This window comes from Xiphophorus maculatus, chromosome 18, assembly GCF_002775205.1.
Source record: "Xiphophorus maculatus strain JP 163 A chromosome 18, X_maculatus-5.0-male, whole genome shotgun sequence".
Taxonomy (NCBI): Eukaryota; Metazoa; Chordata; class Actinopteri; order Cyprinodontiformes; family Poeciliidae; genus Xiphophorus; species Xiphophorus maculatus.
The window spans coordinates 3,553,622-3,572,801 of record NC_036460.1 but is presented as its reverse complement, the minus strand read 5'-3'; the positions used below and the strand labels follow the sequence as shown (position 1 = coordinate 3,572,801).

At 38.8% G+C, this 19,180-nt stretch overlaps 1 protein-coding gene across 2 annotated transcripts in view; it reads right to left on the bottom strand.

Moving 5' to 3' along the window:
• Positions 1–18,839, bottom strand: part of LOC102216529 (RNA-binding protein Nova-1-like) — an 84,432-nt gene extending 65,593 nt beyond the window's left edge. Inside the window, exons 1-2 of one of the 2 annotated variants that reach the window (XM_023351284.1) lie at positions 17,962–18,839; positions 14,103–14,171 (exon numbers count right to left, since the gene is read on the bottom strand). In XM_023351284.1, the coding sequence (XP_023207052.1) occupies positions 14,103–14,171; positions 17,962–18,118 (226 nt within the window). In that variant the 5' untranslated portion in view covers positions 18,119–18,839. The remainder of the gene's footprint in view (positions 1–14,102; positions 14,172–17,961) is intronic. The other variant, XM_005811391.2, reaches the window with a different exon arrangement.
• Between the last annotated feature and the right edge of the window lie 341 nt (positions 18,840–19,180).

Below are 19,180 nucleotides of genomic sequence, written 5' to 3'. Positions count from 1 at the left end.
CATCTCGGAGCGTTGAGCCGAGCCAAAGCAGACACCCACAGGAAACCCGACACTCCCTGCCCTTCCTCAGCTCGCCTAGTGATGAAATACAAACTGCAGGGAGACCAAGAGGAAGGAACAACGAGCCTGGCCTCAGTTTACCCTGTGGGAATCCCTTCCTCCATCTTTTTTTAAAAGATGAACCCAGGCTAACTCCTGTCAGAGAGTTTGTTTCTGATTTTAAGACCAAACTTTGCGTCCTCTTCCTCCACTTCAACTCACTTTTCTCTTCTTCATCCAGAGAGACACATTGGAAAAAGATGAGATTAAACTGGTAAATTGCTCTTTAATCTTGAATAATTGTTCTTCAGGATTTTTGAAAGGTTACAGTTAGATATTGGCACAAACATCAGTATCGGCCGATATTAGTCATTTTTTAACATATTGGTATCGGAACGATAAATAAAACTGGGCCAATATGAACAGCCTGATATTTATGTTTATCTGTTTGTGGTGGGGTATTTTTTTCCAAAGGTGTTGAAACGATAGTGATATACATAAAATATCAGTAAATATTGGTTATCGGCCATAACCGACATATAATATCAGATATCGATCCTTACTTTAAATCAGACACTATTTTTACAATTACAATGACATAAAAAAAGGAAAAAGAAATCAAAATGCTCTCCTTGGAAGTGTTTCTTTTAGCACGTTCGCAAATTAGGATCGTGCTATTTACAGATCATAAATAATATTTGACTGATTTCATGGATTTGTGTGGAATATTTGCACATTTTTAACGCGTCTCATCCCCATCACACTAAGAGCTTTTATTTCTGTAGCAGTGGGCCCACTTCACCACCGACTGATGCAACGGTGATGTAATGTTTTTGTGCCAAAAGCATTTCATGGATGCTCAAAGCAACACTTTGAAGCTTAAAGAAGTGTCACGTTGTTTTGTCTGGTTAATTATTTTCCTCCCTTCCTGCTCTTGTTTTTCCTCCCTTTGCTACGGTTTCCTCCCTTTGCTACGGTTTCCTCCACTCCGCTCTGCAGTAACCCACTTTGGGTAAGGAGCCTCGGACTGACCTGCTTTAGATAGAGAGCTGGCTAATTATAACAGGCTCGTATTAATATGACCGGGGAATTGGTAAATACGAAACGCACGCGCGCTCAGATCTGTGCAGAAAGCACGTGTTCAACAGCGAGCGGATAAAGAAACACTCTGTGAAACACCTCCTCTGCAAACAGATCGTTTCCGACATCATAAACAGGCCTGCTACACCTCGGCATCCTGACTCATCATATATATAAGAAGATGTAACACATGAGTCATGTTCATCACTTCAGTTGCATGGTAACACTGATACATGTTACCAAGATATATTCAGTTATGACCATGAAAAGTCACTTAGGAAGAGGATTTGTTGAATATTTTAAGTTCTGGTTGTGCTTAGAAAGTCAAACTATTTATGGGATGCTTCATAAAAATGAAGCAAATAAAGATTTGTGGTGCTTCTATAACAAACTTCCAAAAAACTAAAACCAGCTGAAGCACTGAGTTCCTTTAAATAAAGACTAAAAACCCACCTGACCCATACTAAATGAAACATTGACCAACATGGGTAATGATTTTGTTGATGGCACACATCAAAATGTAACATTTGTCCCACTGTTGTCTGTAAGATGTTTTCTTTACAAGTTTGTAATTTTGTGTTTTTATGATGTAAAGCACGTTGAACCACCTTGCTGCTGAAATAGACTTGATTGATTTATTGACAATAACCAGCTGGATTCTACAACTGCTAAACTAAGCTAACATTAAAAATCAGATTATAACCCAGCTACATTCACACAGCTTATTTAGTAACAAATATATTGCTCTTAAATAATAATTAAGCTGAAAATAAAAATGTATAGTCTAAATAATAATTATATCTAAACTCTCAGTAGTAAAAAATGATGTAAAGCACTTTGAACGGCCTTGTTGCTGAAATGTGCTATACAAATAAACTTGATTGAAAGAGAATAAATGTTAAATTTTTAATGGAAGTCAAAAAAGTCCCGTAAGAGGACAAAAAAATGTTTCAGAAAAAGTAGCCCTTGCCTTTACCTAGCAGGGATTTTATACTGCTAAGGTTAGCATTTCCTTATCACCGTTACATTTTAAAATGCTGTTATATTATTAAGTATTTTAAGGCGATGTTATTAAGAGGCACCGTGAAAAGACTCACTTACGGCTCTGGAGTTGCAAATTGTAGGCTTCTAATCTATAGCTAACATATTAGCATCGATTAGCAATGCTTATGGACGACTTGCAGGTTGATGTTTTACATCCGGAAGTTTCGCGCATGCGCACAACGCTGGAGGACGAGCTGATTCTTTTACGTGCCATCCGTAGCCGCGCTGCTACGGTATTATTAGTTCATCGCAATTCGCCACAGCAAAAGGGAAAATAACGCAGAAAAACGCCACTATGTGTTTCAGCATTCAACACCAACAAACACTCAAAACATTTCCCACACAAATAACAAAACATTCAGTCTGTTACAGTTTTATGTTTTTAGGATTAATGCTTATTTTACGGTCATTAATAAGTGACCTTTGTGGTAATTAGCTACCGCTGCTATGAGCTAAGCTAACTCAGCGGTGGCTGATTAGCTAATTTAAACACCTGCTCTACCGGTATGTCAGAGTTGGTGTTTATGTCGCCTTTTTAAACATTTTTTTAACTGAACCGAAACACACCGAATCCAACATCACATCTGCATATTACTGTAGTCAAAGTAAATTCAGAATGACGGTCTACGTCCCTCTACCTGGCTACTTATTTCTTAATTAAAACGTTTTACTGACCTTGTTATCTAGTTGTCATAGAGTTGCAAAACACTGCGTCCCTTTTTCTCTTTATCTTGAGGTGTACATTTAACAATTAGCGCGTTGTGCTGACAGTTTAACAGCTAAACCAACGTTAGTCGCCTTCATCCAGCAGCTTTTTGCCCCCAGCAGGGAGAGCTTGAGCGCGTGACGTCACGCTCCGATCGGCTACTTTTAGCAAGTTAGCTTTCTGTAAAGTAGCTCTGTAGAGGAAGGAAAAGCGCATTGCATAGCTAAAATATTGCCTTTTCTGATTATTATTAAATGAAAAAGGGGACTTTGTACAATGTCCAAGATAAGTTATGATTTAAACAAGTAACTAATTTAAACAAGCTAACACTGTTAGCTAAGCCAGACATGTGTTACACATGATTAGCGGAAATATGATGGACTGTGGTGAAAAGTAGTTAAAATAATAACTGCTAATAGTTTCATTTTTGTGCCAACGCAGAAACCCTCAAGTTAATATGAAACAGTATTTAAGTTTTCTAAGTAAACTACTTTAAGTGTTTGTCTTTGGCTATTAAAAACTCAGTTTTGCTAATAGCTACTGTGCTTTCAATTATTTGTTGTCCTGTTATTCAACATTTGGCATCATTTTAACAACTTGTTTTTTAATGTATTAGTCGCCTAATGACTCGCATGCAAAGTAAACAATAAACTGTTAAAGAAAACAAGAATGAATGTGTTACACTTAAAGAAGAAGTTCACAGTGAGAGATACCAGAAGCTGAAAGAAACAAATCACAGCTTCCACTGTTTTGTATATCTTGATATGTACCAATTATTGCAGCTGGTTTTGGTTTTTGGCTTTTTGTTTGTTAGACATTCGCTCAAAGCTGAACAAGCACCAGAGAATAAATCAAACTTTCAGACCCACAAGTTGCTTACAGCTACAGATGCCACAGAGCTGAAAACAGTGACTGTCAAGGCGACCATTAGGTCATCAAAGCTTTAATTTAAAACACCTTAAGACGCAGCACACTCTGCACAACACAGCCAACCAGGGCGCCTGCCTGGAAACACATGTTGATGTCACAGTATTGTTTCATCCCTGTCCTACTTTGCTTCGTCTTTGTGACTAGATTTTCCAGTCACAAATTTTCTGTGGCCAAATTGAACCTCAGATACATGCACTGTGACACGGTTATAAAAATAAACTTATTACTCATTTGCTCTGGAAACTACATTAAAGCACCGGTGTGCAACAGAGCAGCGTGTGTGTTTGTGTAGATCTGCAGTTCAGCGGGTTCCCCAACTGCCTCCAGGGTTGCCAGATCTGACGGACAGTGTCCTAAAAAAACCAACCAAAACATTTAATCTAATTAAATTCACTTTAACAAAGTGAAACTTTAGTTTTTTGTCATTTTAAATCATGAAGTTGCCCTTTGATTTCGGTTTTACAACACCACTACATAATGACACTTGATTAACCAGTGACTAATCACTGATGATGTCACGTTCGAGAGATTCTGGAGATTTCTAAACAAATTAACTAATAAGTAAGGTTGTTGAGCTATTAAAAAATTTAATCAGAGTAATCACACTCTAGTCCTATAACTAATTTTGTAAGCTTAAAATATAAATATGAATGCAGTTGTGCAACTCCCTCCTTCTGTCGAACTCCAACCAATTAAATTGCATATTTTTTGTCGCAGAAAGCAGGTCACGTCGTCTCCCAGTACTCAACAGAAACTACACGTGCACACCAGTAGTAGCAAACTTGTTCAGATAGATTTTATTTTCTAGTTCTTGGGTGTTCTAACCCCTTTCTGATGCCGCCCTGGGCAACTGCCCATATCAAAAACCTCCACTGTATCCGCCGGATTTCCAAAACTTGTTTTACTGTCTCAAACCAAACGTGTGAATATTCTCAGTTTTACAGATTTTTATATTCAGGAAGGTTTAAGGGAAGCCATTTTGTTTTAAATATTAATTTAGAAACTCTCCGTTCATTTCCTATGGAGCCTGTGCGATGAGGCGACAGTCGCTTTTTCTCATCCAGCCAGTGAAATTCATACATGTGAAACGTGAAGTTTGTACAAGTAGACGTGACACGAAACACAAGAAAGCTGAAAAATGTCCAACTTCTGTTGCAGGAGTGAAAAACTTTCACCTTTCGCTACCCGTTACCTAGGCAACGCACTACTGCTACCTCGGTAACCCTCCACTGATGAGAAGTTTTCAGGTCAAAATAGGTAGTTTGATTAATCTGCACTATGTAATATTAACACATTAACATTTTTGGATTAATCACATGTGCTGAACGTGTCGATTGTGATCTACCAGTCGATCATAAAGGTGGTGTGAGTAGATTGCATGACAGCCGCCTATCATTTATCCAGTCACTTTATTGATGTATGGAGCGGCCTTAACAGCTGCTGGTAATGTTTCCTTTACTTGTTATAACAAAAAGAAGAAACAACTTTTTCTGACACTTGTATCACTTAGCATGCACAAACAACACCGCTAAGTTCAGCAAAAGTAGCTTGTTAGCGAATTAGCTTCAATTTTTAGGCCTCAATTTTTCTCTTAAAGTTAAGAAAAAGGGTAAAAATAAGTGAGGGAGCTGAACCAGGAAGATATAACTTTATTTTCAATATATTTATAAATAAATACATGTTTTGTATTTTTGTAGTAGGTAGAACATTTTGACTTTATACAGTAGGTACTCACTAAAAAAGTGAGTACCCCGGTGTTAACACGTTAATCTCGACAACCCTACTGATAAGCCGCATTAATTTATCGGCTCTGATTTCCTTGGTTTTGGGAGATTGGTAATCGGCCAATACTTGCATGTGAAGCAGAGGTCTAAAAATCAGCTACTGTCCTCAAAAAAATTGTATCGGCCAAAATTGGAATCGGCAGGTCAGGCTTTTTAAAGATCGTAATCGGCAATCAGCCAGAAAACAGTAATCGGTGCACCCCTACTGCTAAAAATTGCAATAACACGGCATTTTATTAACAGTTTTGTGCTTTGAAAGAATTTTCCTCTAAGCTTTTCTAAAAGCCCTCCAAATGTTGTGAAACGCAGCCTAATTTTCAACAACCCGCCCAAAGCTGGTTTTTTCCAGCCCAACCTGGCAACACTGCCGGCTGCTGCGACGAGGGTCTTTGTTTTCACTCCTCTGAGCGTCTCTCACACAGACGCAGGAAGTCCCCACACTTCCTTTAACGAGAAGACACAAAAAGAAAGGAAAAAAAAGGCCACTGGCTGGTTATCAATGGAAGGAGCTTACAGCATGATCTCAGAGCGAGTCCGCAGAGACTGCGCTCCACCTTACTGTGTGTGTTTAGACAAAATCGAAGCAGATGCAAAATCCGTGGAAAAAAAAGAAGAAACGCATTCAAAATGAGGTTCTGGAGCTGCAGCGTTTGTTTACAATAAATAATAAATCCTTCTCCACCACGACGTAACTGGATGTGTAAACAGTCCAATCTGTTGCTAAGGCCCCCAGCAGACCCAGCAGGCCCAGAATAGGCTCGCCAACGTCGGGGGGGATTGAGCTCTCAAATCCTGGGATCTGGTGTCCTCAGGCCTGCAGAGGCCAGGCAACGTGGCCGGACAACACCAGATTCTCCACTTCATCCTCTTTCACGCAAACCAGCATGAGACATTTAAAAAAGAAGATAGTTTCCTTTTTAAAAGTATTTCACCACACTGCAAAAACACAAAACCTTACCAAGTAATTTAGATTGAATTTCTAGTACAAATATCACAATCAGAATTGTTGTTGTTCTTGTTGTTGTACACAACAAAAGCACAAGAAAATTTAAAACGCAGCAACTCTCAAAGGCAAAGCAAATAATTGAATAAAATAATAATAAATAAGTATATCTCAATAAATTTAAACATATAGTAGGAACACAGAACAACTGTGAAAATATATGGAAATAAGATCAAACTTAATTACAAGTAACTCTTCAGCAAGATATTAAAGCTTGTTTCAAGTAAATAATTCCTAAATATAGATGAAAAAATAGTTATAGTTCCTCTGGTAGATTATTTAACTTATAACAAGACATTTTCCACATGTTATAAGTGAAATAATCTGCCAGTGGAACTACAACTGGGTTGCTAGGTAACGGGCTGGGCGTGGCTCAGGTTGCTAGGTAACGGCGCAGTGGAATATTCTACCAGCGGAACCTTTATCAATATTAAGACGTGTCTGACTTAAAACCAGCCTATCTATCTCGTTATAAGTTAGTTTGTCTTATTTGGAGTGTGCTAAGAAACTAGAAACTAGACTAAAAATACTTGGTAAGATTTTGTGTTTTTTCAGTATTAATTCTGTTTCAAACCAGCTAACGACACAAGCACACTGCACAGCTTTTCAGATTTATTTTTCCACAATTTGGCAAAACATAAATAGAAAGAGGGCAGAACGATACGGATGAAAAACATCAATGTTGAAGCATATCTGAAAGACTTCCAGACCTTTCTTGTTTTATCCACAGTCTTCACTTCATGCCAGTCTTTTTTCATTTTTAAGCAGTTAAACTTGTTTTATTTCAAGTGTACTAAGATATTTGTACTAGAAACTCAACCAAAATTACTTGGTAAGGTTTTATGTTTTTGCAGTGCATATCATTTTATGGCGTATGCCTTTGCCAAAGCCATATTTTTTTATTTAGTATCATGTTTTTATCAGATATAAGCAAATACTTACATGCATGGCTGATTAAAAATGAATAAAATCTGCAAAATAACAAGGATTTGTTAGAATACTAATCTTATTTAAATCTGTTTATCTTCAATGAACATATCACAGGTCGGGCCGGCATGTTGACAAACGGTGCTTTGGTCGTTTTGTATAGAATTGGCAAATAAATTTGTACAAAAATGACATTTGAATTCAAATTTCTGAAATAAAAATTCTTCTTCAACAAGAAGATTTAGTTGGAGTTAAGACTTTTATCATCCAGTTTTTGGTAGAAAGAGAGAAAAACAATAAATCACGCAAATGGAAATTATTGAACTAATTTTATTTTATCATGCGATTAATTTATTTATTGTTTATTATGACATATGTTGTGTTGCTACATGTTGTAGTTGATGCAGCTTTTACTATTAAATTGTTTGACATATTAGTAAATTAACACATTTAGTTCCTGAACGAGGTACAAAGAGTTGGACCGTTATTTTTCACAAACATTTGACTTCCAGGCGTCCATCTTGGATGTGTGAGGAGGATTTTATGAAAATTTACAAATACAAACAGCAAAAAAATGGAGTTAAATATGAGCAGAGGTGGGTAGAGCAGCGAAAAACTGTACTCAAGTAAGAGCAGCACTACTTCAACATATTTTACACAAGTAAAAACAAAAAGTAGCAAGTAAAAAATTTAACAGAAACTGCAGCTGTGTGTCTGGTGGATTTCTGGTTAAAACATGTTTGTTTTTCATTCAGTGGGGAGAAAATCCAGAAATTTTACACAAGAGTAGAAATACTTCATAATAAAAATACTCTAGTAAAAGTAAAAATACTCATATAAATGATATTTTTTTCAAGTTACTCAAGTGACTGTAATTAACTAAATATTACTAGTTACTACCCAACTCCGAATTTAAGTAGACAAACATAAACATAAATAGCAGCAATCACAGTTTGATAAATGTAGAAAATAAACCGTGTTTTGGGGGTAAAGGGAAGAAATGTTGATCCGGTTTGATGAAAGGAGGTTTTGGAATGGCGGCTCGGAGCTCTGGGGAGTCGGAAAATATTCATCTCCCTTAAGCAGGGAGAGTTAAGGGGGTGTGCAGGCTTTGTCTAACACCCCCCCCCCCCCCCGGTCTTTTGTTGGAAGGTAGCACGCACACACACACACAAACCAACACACACACACACACACCCCCACAGACACACACACACACACACACACAAGAGAGCGAGTGCAAAGCTCTCCAGCCGTGAGGCTCTGACCAGCTGTCTGCGCTCTAAAAGACGGCCTTCGTCACTCAGAAACAAACACAGCGAGCAGGAAATGTTTCTGCTTCATCCTTTTCTCACATTTACCGTCGCTGATTCAGTTATTCTACTTTTTTACGTTTTAAAAGATTTAAATTTTTCACCTGTCTTATTGTCAGAAAGACCAAACAAACTTGAAAGTCCGAAGTCAAATTTTAACTGAGTATTTTTGCTTGTTTTATTTGACTTCCACCGTACTGAACTGCATTTAACACTGTCTGCAACAATTCTTTGAATTCTTGAGTTGGAACAACATTTTTTTTAAAAAAGCAACATCTTGCTGCATAATTTCAGTTTGAAACAAAGGCGCAGGACGAGCCAATCGGGGGAAAACATGGCGGCTAACAACAATAGCGTAACGCGGTCACTTTGTTTCTGTGCGAGTGTGAGAATCAGTATTGTTGGGAGCGTTTCGGAGGCGGGGGGTCCTTCCAGTCGCCCTCTCTCTTTCATCACAGCCTCATCCATATTCATGGCCGCCCTCATCGCTCTCCTCGCCTGCTAGCCGCCGTCAGCTCTGACCGACCGCCTGCTCAGCCAATAGCGTCCCTCCTTTCATGAGAACATCGCCAACCTCTCTGTTCACCCCACCCTGTTCAATCCCTTCGGGTTTTTTTTTATTTTTTGCAATTTGACGCATTGGCTTAAAAAACAGCTAGACGGTGAGGAGGAAACGGAGGAGAGGGAGAAGATGTTGCTGCCGATGGTGGCTTTATCATCGATCGGCCTAGGAGACGGTTGCCGAGCGAGCGTCGTCGACAGCAACGACGGCGGACAAAAGGATGGAAGGACGTGATTAGCGTGGACGAAGAGGAGAGAGTGAAGAAAACAGGCGTGTCGCAGAGGAAAAGCAGCGTTTGTGTTCACAGAAACGCCTCGAAACGATCCAAACTGTACAATTAAATCAATATATCCGATTGCTAGACATGTAATTATCATGTAATTACCACATATTCACAGGTAATACCACCAGCCTGTCATGACAAATTTAGCCAGACAATAAATTGGCCCTGAAGTTATTGCGATAAACGATAATATTGTCATTTTGAGACCATTTTTGAGTGAAAAACTTTAAATTTTAATGAATATTTCACACTGGAACTGGAAGACATTTCAAATATCCAAATTGTAAAACAATAAATAAAATTAATTATGAAGTCTCTGTAAACAAGAAATGGCCAGTTGAGACCAAAACACCAGACTGAAGACATTACCATATATTTTCTACGAATCTGTATACACTGCAAAAAAACTAAATCCTACCAAGTGCAAATATCTAAATACACTTGAAATACGACAAAATTAACTTACAATTAACTTTTTAGCAAGAAGTATAGGCTTATTTTAAGTAACTTCTGAATATTTATGAAAAAGTTATACTTCCATTGGTAGAGTAGTGCACTCTGCCGTTACCTAGCAACCCCAGCCCGTAACCTAGCAACCAAGTTCCGGTTCCACTGGCAGATTATTTCACTTATAACAAGGGAAAAATGTCTTGTTACAAGCAGTACTTTCCTTTTTCATTGATATCTATGGATTATTTATTCAAAACAAACTCCTATGTCTTGATAAAAAGTTACTTGTAAGTTAATTTGATCTCTTTTCAAGCGAACTAAGATATTTGGACCAAAAATACTCGGAAAGATTTTGTTTTTGCAGTGTATGTGTTGCCTTGTATTGCCTTAATCATGTTGATTATTACATATTTACTTGATGTTAAAAAGTTGGATCAATGTGAAAATGGCTGCCTAAAAAACCCCAAAGTTCAGCGCAAGCGAGAGCAGAACATCAGGAAAAAATAAAATAAAATTAAGATCAATATCTTCAAAGACCCGAAGTCATACAGCCAGGACTCAACACGATCGAGTGTGTGTGTGTGTGTGTGTGTGTGTGTGTGTGTGTGTGTGTGTGTGTGCTGTTAATCCATCATTTCCACGCCTCCCTTCATCTCTCTCATTAAACCTGGGCTCTGCTTTTTGCAGGTAGTTGGACATAAAACACAGCGACAGACTCACACATGCAGAAACCTTCAGTCTGTCACTTGGCAAGGGCGTTTCAAGGTCGCAGCCTCTTTCTTCCCAACAACAGCCAGTCCGTCCATTTACTAAATGAATGCACTATATCTTAGAGGACGGAGAGCAGACGTACAGACTGAAATAATTAAATAGAAAAAGTAAGCGCAGGGCTGGGAATATGTACAAAAACCTGATCCCTAATCAGTTTAATAACCTCAAAATTCAGACGTTAAACTTGGATTCAGTCACATAAAATGTTCAATTCCTGAAATTAAAATGAAAAAAGGAAGCATTTTGTGTTACATAAGAGTTTTTAAAGGCTTATGCAAGCTGTTTTTTCTACCTAAAACCTACATTTGTTTTAAAGCTCCGGACTGCCGGCGGGAACCTTAAGGTTCTGCAGCTAAAAGGCTAATGCTAATGCTTTCTGCTAGCTTTCTAGTGTCTTCTGGGTGAGATCGTGCCCTAAGCATGATGGGAAATAGGTCAGAACTGAGGTTATTCCAGTTAACTAAAACTAACAAAGTAACAAAAAGTGAAATTGAGAAAACATTTTTGTTAACTAATTAATGGGTGAAACGATGACTAACTAGAACATTGTGCGTTTATAAAACTAACTGAAACATATTGAAGTTATGGATATAATAAAACTAACTAAAACATATTGAAGTTATGGATATAATATCCTTTGTTTTCATGCTTATGACTCTACTATTCAGCCTTTTGAACTGATGTGAAATTGATTTTTTTTACATCGACAGTGGCTATGCTACTAGCGGCTACGCTACGCTAGTCCACAAGATGACAGCCGCAAAAGTTGGGAGAAAATGCCAGAGTCAGTTGGTTGTTCAACAATAACTGAATACGAGTTTTAAAGAATAACATCTTCTCTTGGGTATTTACTGGAACTGGTGCAGAAAATTATAAACTCATCAAATTATCAAGTCTTTTTCATTCATTAATATATTTCATTTTTACTTTTAATTCCTTGTCTACTTCCTGACCAGGGTTATAATAGTTTTGGGTTTTTCTTTATAGTTCATTTTTACTCATTATGATTTATTTTTTTTGTTGGTATAATTCAATTAGTTTTGCTACTTTTTATTAGTTAAATATGGTTTATTAATTATAGTAGTAGTTTTGGTTCATTTTCATGTGCAAAATTCAAAAAGGTTAACATATTTTGTTTATGTTTAGTGAAATAATCTGCCAGTAGAACTAGAAATTGGTTGCTTGGTGACGGATTGGGCTTGGCTGGTGTTGCTAGGTAACGGCACAGTGGAATATTCTACCAGTGGAACTAGAACTTTTTCATCAATATTAAGGAATTATTTACTTGAAACAAACGCCTCTTTATTGCTAAAAAGACTCTTATGAGTTAAATTTGTCTTTTTTCACTATTTGCAGTAGAAAATACTTGGCCAGTTTTTGTGTTTTTGCAGTGAAGTTGTCGCTCCTTCAGTTCCAACAGGCGAAACTGGATCAAATATTAACGGTGAGCTGATTAAACGTCTGATCGCTCCATGATGAATTCCTTTAATAGCGTGGGGGACGGGTGCCGGGCGCCTGCTGCGTCCTGCTGCCCGGGCGGGGGGGGGGGACACGTAAGAGCGGCGGAGGGTCGGCGGATTAGCCGGCTGACAGTGGGGTGGGGGATGTGGAGCGAACTCACTGATCTTGTCCGTCTATAAGATCAGCCTCAGCTTTTTCTGTTTTGGTGAGCAACTAGGATTTATGAGCAACTGGGGGGTTGATGGGATGGGGCGCTGGAGCGGTCCGGTGTTGTTTCTGCTCTCTCACTGCTGACCCGCCTTTTTAAAATTTTTTTATTTTTTTTTTTGTCAGGTAAACACATTTTCAATCAAGCTTCAACCACCCTGACACATGTATTCTTTTGTTCTCATTAGCCTTCGTCTTTTGTAAAAAAGCATTGAATGAAATAAACAGAAATATTCCGTCCCTGCAGAATATTCTGGGATTTTCTTGCTTGAACCTTTTAGAGAAATCTTTACTTTGTTTATTTTTACCCTTTTGCAACTAGAAAGTTTGAAAACCTCAATCAAGATGCACCGATTTATTCCCCAACAATCAGAATCAACCAATTTTCCCATGATTGGCTCTGATGAGAAGCTGCGTTTCCATCCACCAAATAAACTGCGTATTCTGACATTTTGAAAATGAACTCGCTTAATGTAATCACGCCCAAGTTTTTGGATAAAAAGTTTTGACGCTGATATGAGTTTTTTTTTTTTTTCTTTTTTGGTAATATGTAAATTGGTTTATTTCGCTAAACTGCAACGGAAACACTTTTTTCCCGTCACATGAGTCACATGATCAACAGCCGGATGTTACTACAGGCGGAAACGACGAAGAAGGTGACAACAGGAAGTCGTTTTTAACAAATCGCATGAAGAAACATATTCATGTGGGATTTCTAATTGTGTTTCTTATTTAAAGGAAACGCCACAATAGCAAAATTGTGTTCTTTCTACATCAACGGACAAAGTTTTGCGCTACTGACATACAAGTACAATATTGGAAAACAAATTAAAAATGTTAATATTAAACATATCATAAGTATGAATTCCTAACAGTTTATGATCCATAAATACACCAGGCACTTCAATGCCTTTTTTTTTAGTTTAACAAAAATCAGATGAAGGGAAGAGAAATAATAATCTTCTTTTCCACCTTTGAGAAAACCTGCAGCACATTTCCATCTTAAAATAGTCGGTCACAATCAGACGTATTAGAGCAAAACCAGAAATCGGTTTTGGCCGGTCTCAGTCTGATCGGTGCGCGTTTCAGTTCTGCCTCTGCAAATTAAAAACGCAAAACGCGACTTTTAAATTCATCCCGACCGCAAAGTGAACCGAAGATGAACGTTTCAACAACACATCAGCAGATGATATGGCCAGCATGAGGTCAAAGGTCATCAGCAGTCATCTGTGCAGTTATGTTGAACATCATGAAACAAAAACAAACACTGGATCTGCGTTAAAAAAAGCATGGCAATGGATGTTATGGAACTGAAAACATACAATATAAACAATATCACCATGCATTACTCTGAGCAATGAAAAGAATGAAGGTCCTGTTTAACTGTCTCTGTTAAAAGATCCTAATTGTTTGAACTCTGTTTGAAATTCGCCTTCAGGAAAAACAGACACATTAGCCGTGTTGCAGGGTTAGCAGTAAAAACTATTAAAAACAACAAAAGGAAAGAAGAAGGTAGAAGATCAAAATCAAAGTCTGTCTTACCAGGAGTCTCAGTTTCTTGTTGAGGGTAAACAATGCCTTCAGATTCAAATAGGGGCTGCAGGAAGGCCACTACAGAGAGAGGAAGCACAGGGGTGGGGAGTGTGTGGCGTGAACTAATCATTCAGAGAAACAACCAGAATCATCTAACTTTAAATCTGCAGCCTGAGACAGGAAAACCAGCGCTGGGTCACCTATTCCATCAGAACCAGAAGCTCACTTTGTGTCACATTAAGCCCTGATCTGGGCTGATCGCAGTGAAATGAGGCACAAAACATTTGTACAACACAGGAAAGAAACACAAAATATTACCAAGCATTTTGTCTTACACTTGAAATAAGACAAAAATGACTCAAAAGTTTGTTTTAAGGCAATAATTATCGCATATAATTTTTTAAAAAGCTTATAACGAGAACTTTTTCCTTTTTGAAAGGATAAAATCTGCCAGTTGAACTAGAATTTAAGAATTATTGACATAAACTTTTAGTCATTTCGACTTAGTTCAAGTGTACTAAGATATTTATAAAATAAACAAGCTTGTTTTAAGTTGATAAATTTTGAATAATAGTTCCAATTGCAGATTTTTTCACTTAAAAAGGGAAAAAATTCCACTTTTTTTTTTATCTATAAGCAAAACTTATTGACTTAACAAACTCATATATTTTCCTGAGAAGTTAATTTTAAGTTAGATTTATCTTAATTGGAGTAAATTGACATGTTTACTTGTTAAAATTGTGTGTTTTTGTCGATTTAAGCTCCGCCTCCTGCTAGCCTTAAACATGTGGCTGTGGTTTAGGCGTCCGTTCTGCCTGAGTAAAAGTCATCATCAAATGTCCTGCTACACGAAAATGACTTAAAAATAACTTCTCAGCAAGTTAAATAAGTTTGTTTTAAGTCAATAATTAAGTCAACAATTAACAATTTAATTAAATTTTAAGCTATTTTTGTTTTATTTCAAGTATTTCACTGGAAACTGGACCAAAAATCCTTGGTAAAATTGTGTGTTTTGCTGGTTTAGGCTCCGCCTCCTGCTTACTGCTAGTCTTAAGCATGTGGTTGTCTGGCTGTGGTGCAGGCGTCCTCTCTGCCTGAGTAAAAGTCATCATCATCCCAAGCTTTTCATTTGTCTAAATGCACACGCCGGCGGAGTGTTGCGCAGGCAGCCGAAGCGTCCCCAGGGCCCCGGCTGTGGGTTTTTACATGCAGCCTGCTGCTCTGAGTGCTGCATCGATCTGCAGTTAAACACCGCCGGCTAAGCTGACGCTCAGCCCTCCTCAGGTGGACTGATGTTAGCCAAGATGGCGGACGGTGGGGGGGTTGTAGGTCGGTTACTGATCTTCCCCACAATTTCAGAGTCTGTTAAATTAGGCAAAAACATCAGACTTAGCCTTTTGGAAATGTTTACTTCATGTTTTTGTTCTTGAGTTACACTATAAAAAAGAGAACAGCAACAAATTACGCTACATTAACTAGCTCACTTTGAAAAATGCTACATAATTTATTGTGTGTTACTGTAATAATCAATTTGTTGTGATATTTTAGCAGCAGTAAGAATAATTAACCTGTTTGCTGTATTTATAAGATCATTTCATTCATGTTTTTTTCTATAATAATCATGAAACGTGCTACACTGCAAAAACAAAACCTTACCAAGTATTTTTGATCTAGTTTCTAGAGTGCAAATATCTTAGTGCACTTGAAATAAGACAAATTAGCTTAGAAGTAACTTTTTATCAAGATATGAAGGCCTGTTTTTAGTAAATAATTCCTTTATATTGATGAAATGTTCTTTATCCATTGGGAAATTAGTTTTATTTATAACAGTGGATTAAGTACTTTTTCATCAATAAAGGGGAATTATTTACTTAAATCAAACCTCTATATCTTTCTGAAAAGTAATTTTTAAGTTAGCCTTATTTCAAGTGTACTGAGATATTTGCACTAGAAACTAGACCAAACTTACTTGGTAAGACTTTGTGTTTTTGCAGTGTATTTTTACTGGAGGTGTCTGAATTTCATGCCTTGCTTCTTGAATTAACATAAAAATGATCATTTTAGACATTGCAGGAACATTTCTTTTTAATGTCTTGCACAGATTCAGTAAATCTCCCAGAATCCTCAGGCGGTTTTATATCCATTGTAATCTGAAGTGGTTTCCTGTGAAATCTGCACAAAATACATAAAGTCTGAATTAGCTTAGCAGGTACTGTGCGTACCTTTCACAGTTTAAATTTATGCTAGCATAATAAAGGGATGGCTCATGTTTTTATGTTGGACTGGGGAAGTCTGCCAACAGTTAATATCTTACCTGCAGCAGATTTTATTATATTATATAATCCAGATCTGTTGGTGTTTAGAGGCTAAAGCTAAGCTAACGGCTAATCTGAGGAACGAAAAACAAAGCAAAGTTTCATCCTCCTGAGACTTTTTTAACCTTTACAGAGAAATGTTTACAAAAATTAATTACAAAACTGTAAGTAGGAGGAGGTGTCACACCAATTCTCCTCCCAATAGGAACAAGGATTTAGAACGGAAGACATAAAGGAAATTCCAGTCAGAAAAGGACAAATGTAATAAAACAACCTCCTACTAAAGTTTGACATGAAAATAATCAGGAGTTTCTACCCAATATGAACATCATGATAGCCTAAACATTTATAAAACGTTTCCAACAGTGGAGTTAATTAGAAACAGGAGAAATACGATTTGGTCAAAGCATTAGCTTTAGCCCCAAAGATCAACTTCTCTGGATTTCTATTAAATAAAGATGGTCATCTTCTACAGGTAAGATGTTGTTTACCAAAAGAAGAACCAAGAACTTCCAGTATTTTCTATTCACATTCTTTTGACGCATTTGTAAAAAATCTGACTAAAGTGAAGCATAACTTGTTATTCCTTCATTCTTTGTTGCTTTTAGGATTACAAATCCTACCTGAGAACCTGCAGGACATTTTAAAGAATCTGCGCATTTTTTTATTTTGAAAAGTATGACTGTCCCTTTAACTGTCCTTCACATTGGTCAGCATATTTAAAGGAACACTTCCACCTGTGCGCTGAATGGAGGAGTCTATTCACAGTGCATTGATGGAGCGGGTAGGTGGGGGTGCATGGCCAGTTTATGCTACTGATGGTGATGGGGATGCTCGGCGCATGACAGCATGTAAACAAAAACCAAATGTGGTGATCATCTAGCTTGGAGGATAATGAAGAAACATCATCTGAATGTTAAAAACGGCAGCCGAAAAATAAAAAATAACAAAAAACACAAGCACTCCCGCAGTCTGAGCGACAGCAGAGCCCGGAGTGTCGCAGTCTGAACCGGGCTCCGCTTGTTTTTCGCAGGCCTGCGGCTCCCGTCAAGCCGCTTGTGTAACCGCGCAAACGGCGCGGCGATGGAGGCTGATGCGGGAGATTAGCACAAGGTCATCCGCGACGGGATGAGACCCTGACCGGGCTGCCTGCCCGCTGGCTTTCACTTGTTTACATCCTTCACATCGCATCCAGCATGGCGGCCGGATTTCTCCAAACGCGATCATTTATGTAATATGACAAGAAAGATAAATAAAAATAGAGGCTGAATCGTGCGCAGGGAGGAAGGAAGGAGGAGAAAGACGAAGGCTTCCCTCCAAATCCCTGCGCGCTTCATTGTTTCCTTCCCATCACAAGCGGCGACCCGTGATTATTTTACTGCTGATGGAAATGATCGCCGCTCATGAGGGCGCGGGTAAAAACAACTCCTCTCAATTTATAGCGTTTTTTTTCCCCCTCCCGCTAAGTTTTTTATCCATTTCTTGGAATCAACCTGCGTTTCGGTTCAGCCGCGGCTCTCCCGTCCAGCCAGCATCCCCATCTCTGCTCTTACCTCCCGTGTTTGTGCGCTTGGTGCTGCTGGCCTCCGTCGGGGTCTCCAGGGGTCTTTTACGCGAATCCGGGGGGTCGGACTCCATGTGCGGCTGCTGACTGTGATGGTGGGGACTTGAGAAAATGCCGTTTTGCTGCACAGCTCCGCCGGCCATCATTTTCGAGCTCGCTCTTGGATGCTTAAGCTGCGTCTGCGCTTAAATCCCCCGTCCGTGCGTGTGGTGTGTGTGTGTGTGTGTATGTGGTGTGTGTGTGTTTTTTTTCTTCTTCCTCCCTTTCTCCGCTGGTCTGTACGCAGCGCAGCCGTGCAGATGAGTCCTGGGAGAAAGCGAGATCGCTTTAAGAATGGGGGAAATACGCCTTTTTCTTACGGACGGCGCAGGTTGAGAGATGCTGCGCAGCGACGGAAAGATGGAAACAAAAATCCACCGGATCCGCTTCCTGCGGGAAAATTATAACAATAAAAATAATAATAATAAAAAATACTTTCTCTTCCAAGAACCTTCAGATATGCGGGCTACGATATGTGTGTCATTCCGGATGGTGGCGCTCCTCCGCGAACAATGAAGAAAACAAGAAAAACAAAGGAAGAAACAAAACAAACAAACAAAAAAGAAAAACAATCGGGCTTGTTGTGATAATATGAAAAAACAAAGGAGGAAAATCCGAGCGTAATCTCAGTGCGGTTGTCCGGTCCTGGCTCCAGGAGGCGCGGATGAAGACACCCCGGGGTGTCGGCGGGCGGCGCGGGTCCGGAGCTGCAGGAAGACGCGGAGAAAGAGGCGTGCGGTTCGGCTGACTCGGTGAAGATGCTGCAGTCTCGCGTTCAGAGCATCCCTCCTCTGACTGGCTGCTGGAGGAGGCGCAGGGAAGCGGCTGACGACACTGGGCCTGATGATGCGTTCACGGCGGCTCGGAAATCCCGAATCCCCCTCGCCCCCTCTAAAAACTCCCACTTTTTGATAAGAAAAGTGGGAGTTTAAAGCTTAAAACATCAGGTGCGTTTAGGTAAAGATCGACTTTTTAAATAACTAGTTAGAAGATCATTAAAAGGTTTATTTACTTCAGAAATTTAAGTTGAAATCGATTCACTAAATTACACCTCGATTAACTTAGATTAGAAGAAAATAGCCTGCTGACTTACTGAAGGCAGCACAAAAGAAAAAGGTGATTACCATAGACCAGGGGTGGGCACTCCTGGTCCTCGAGGGCCGGTGTCC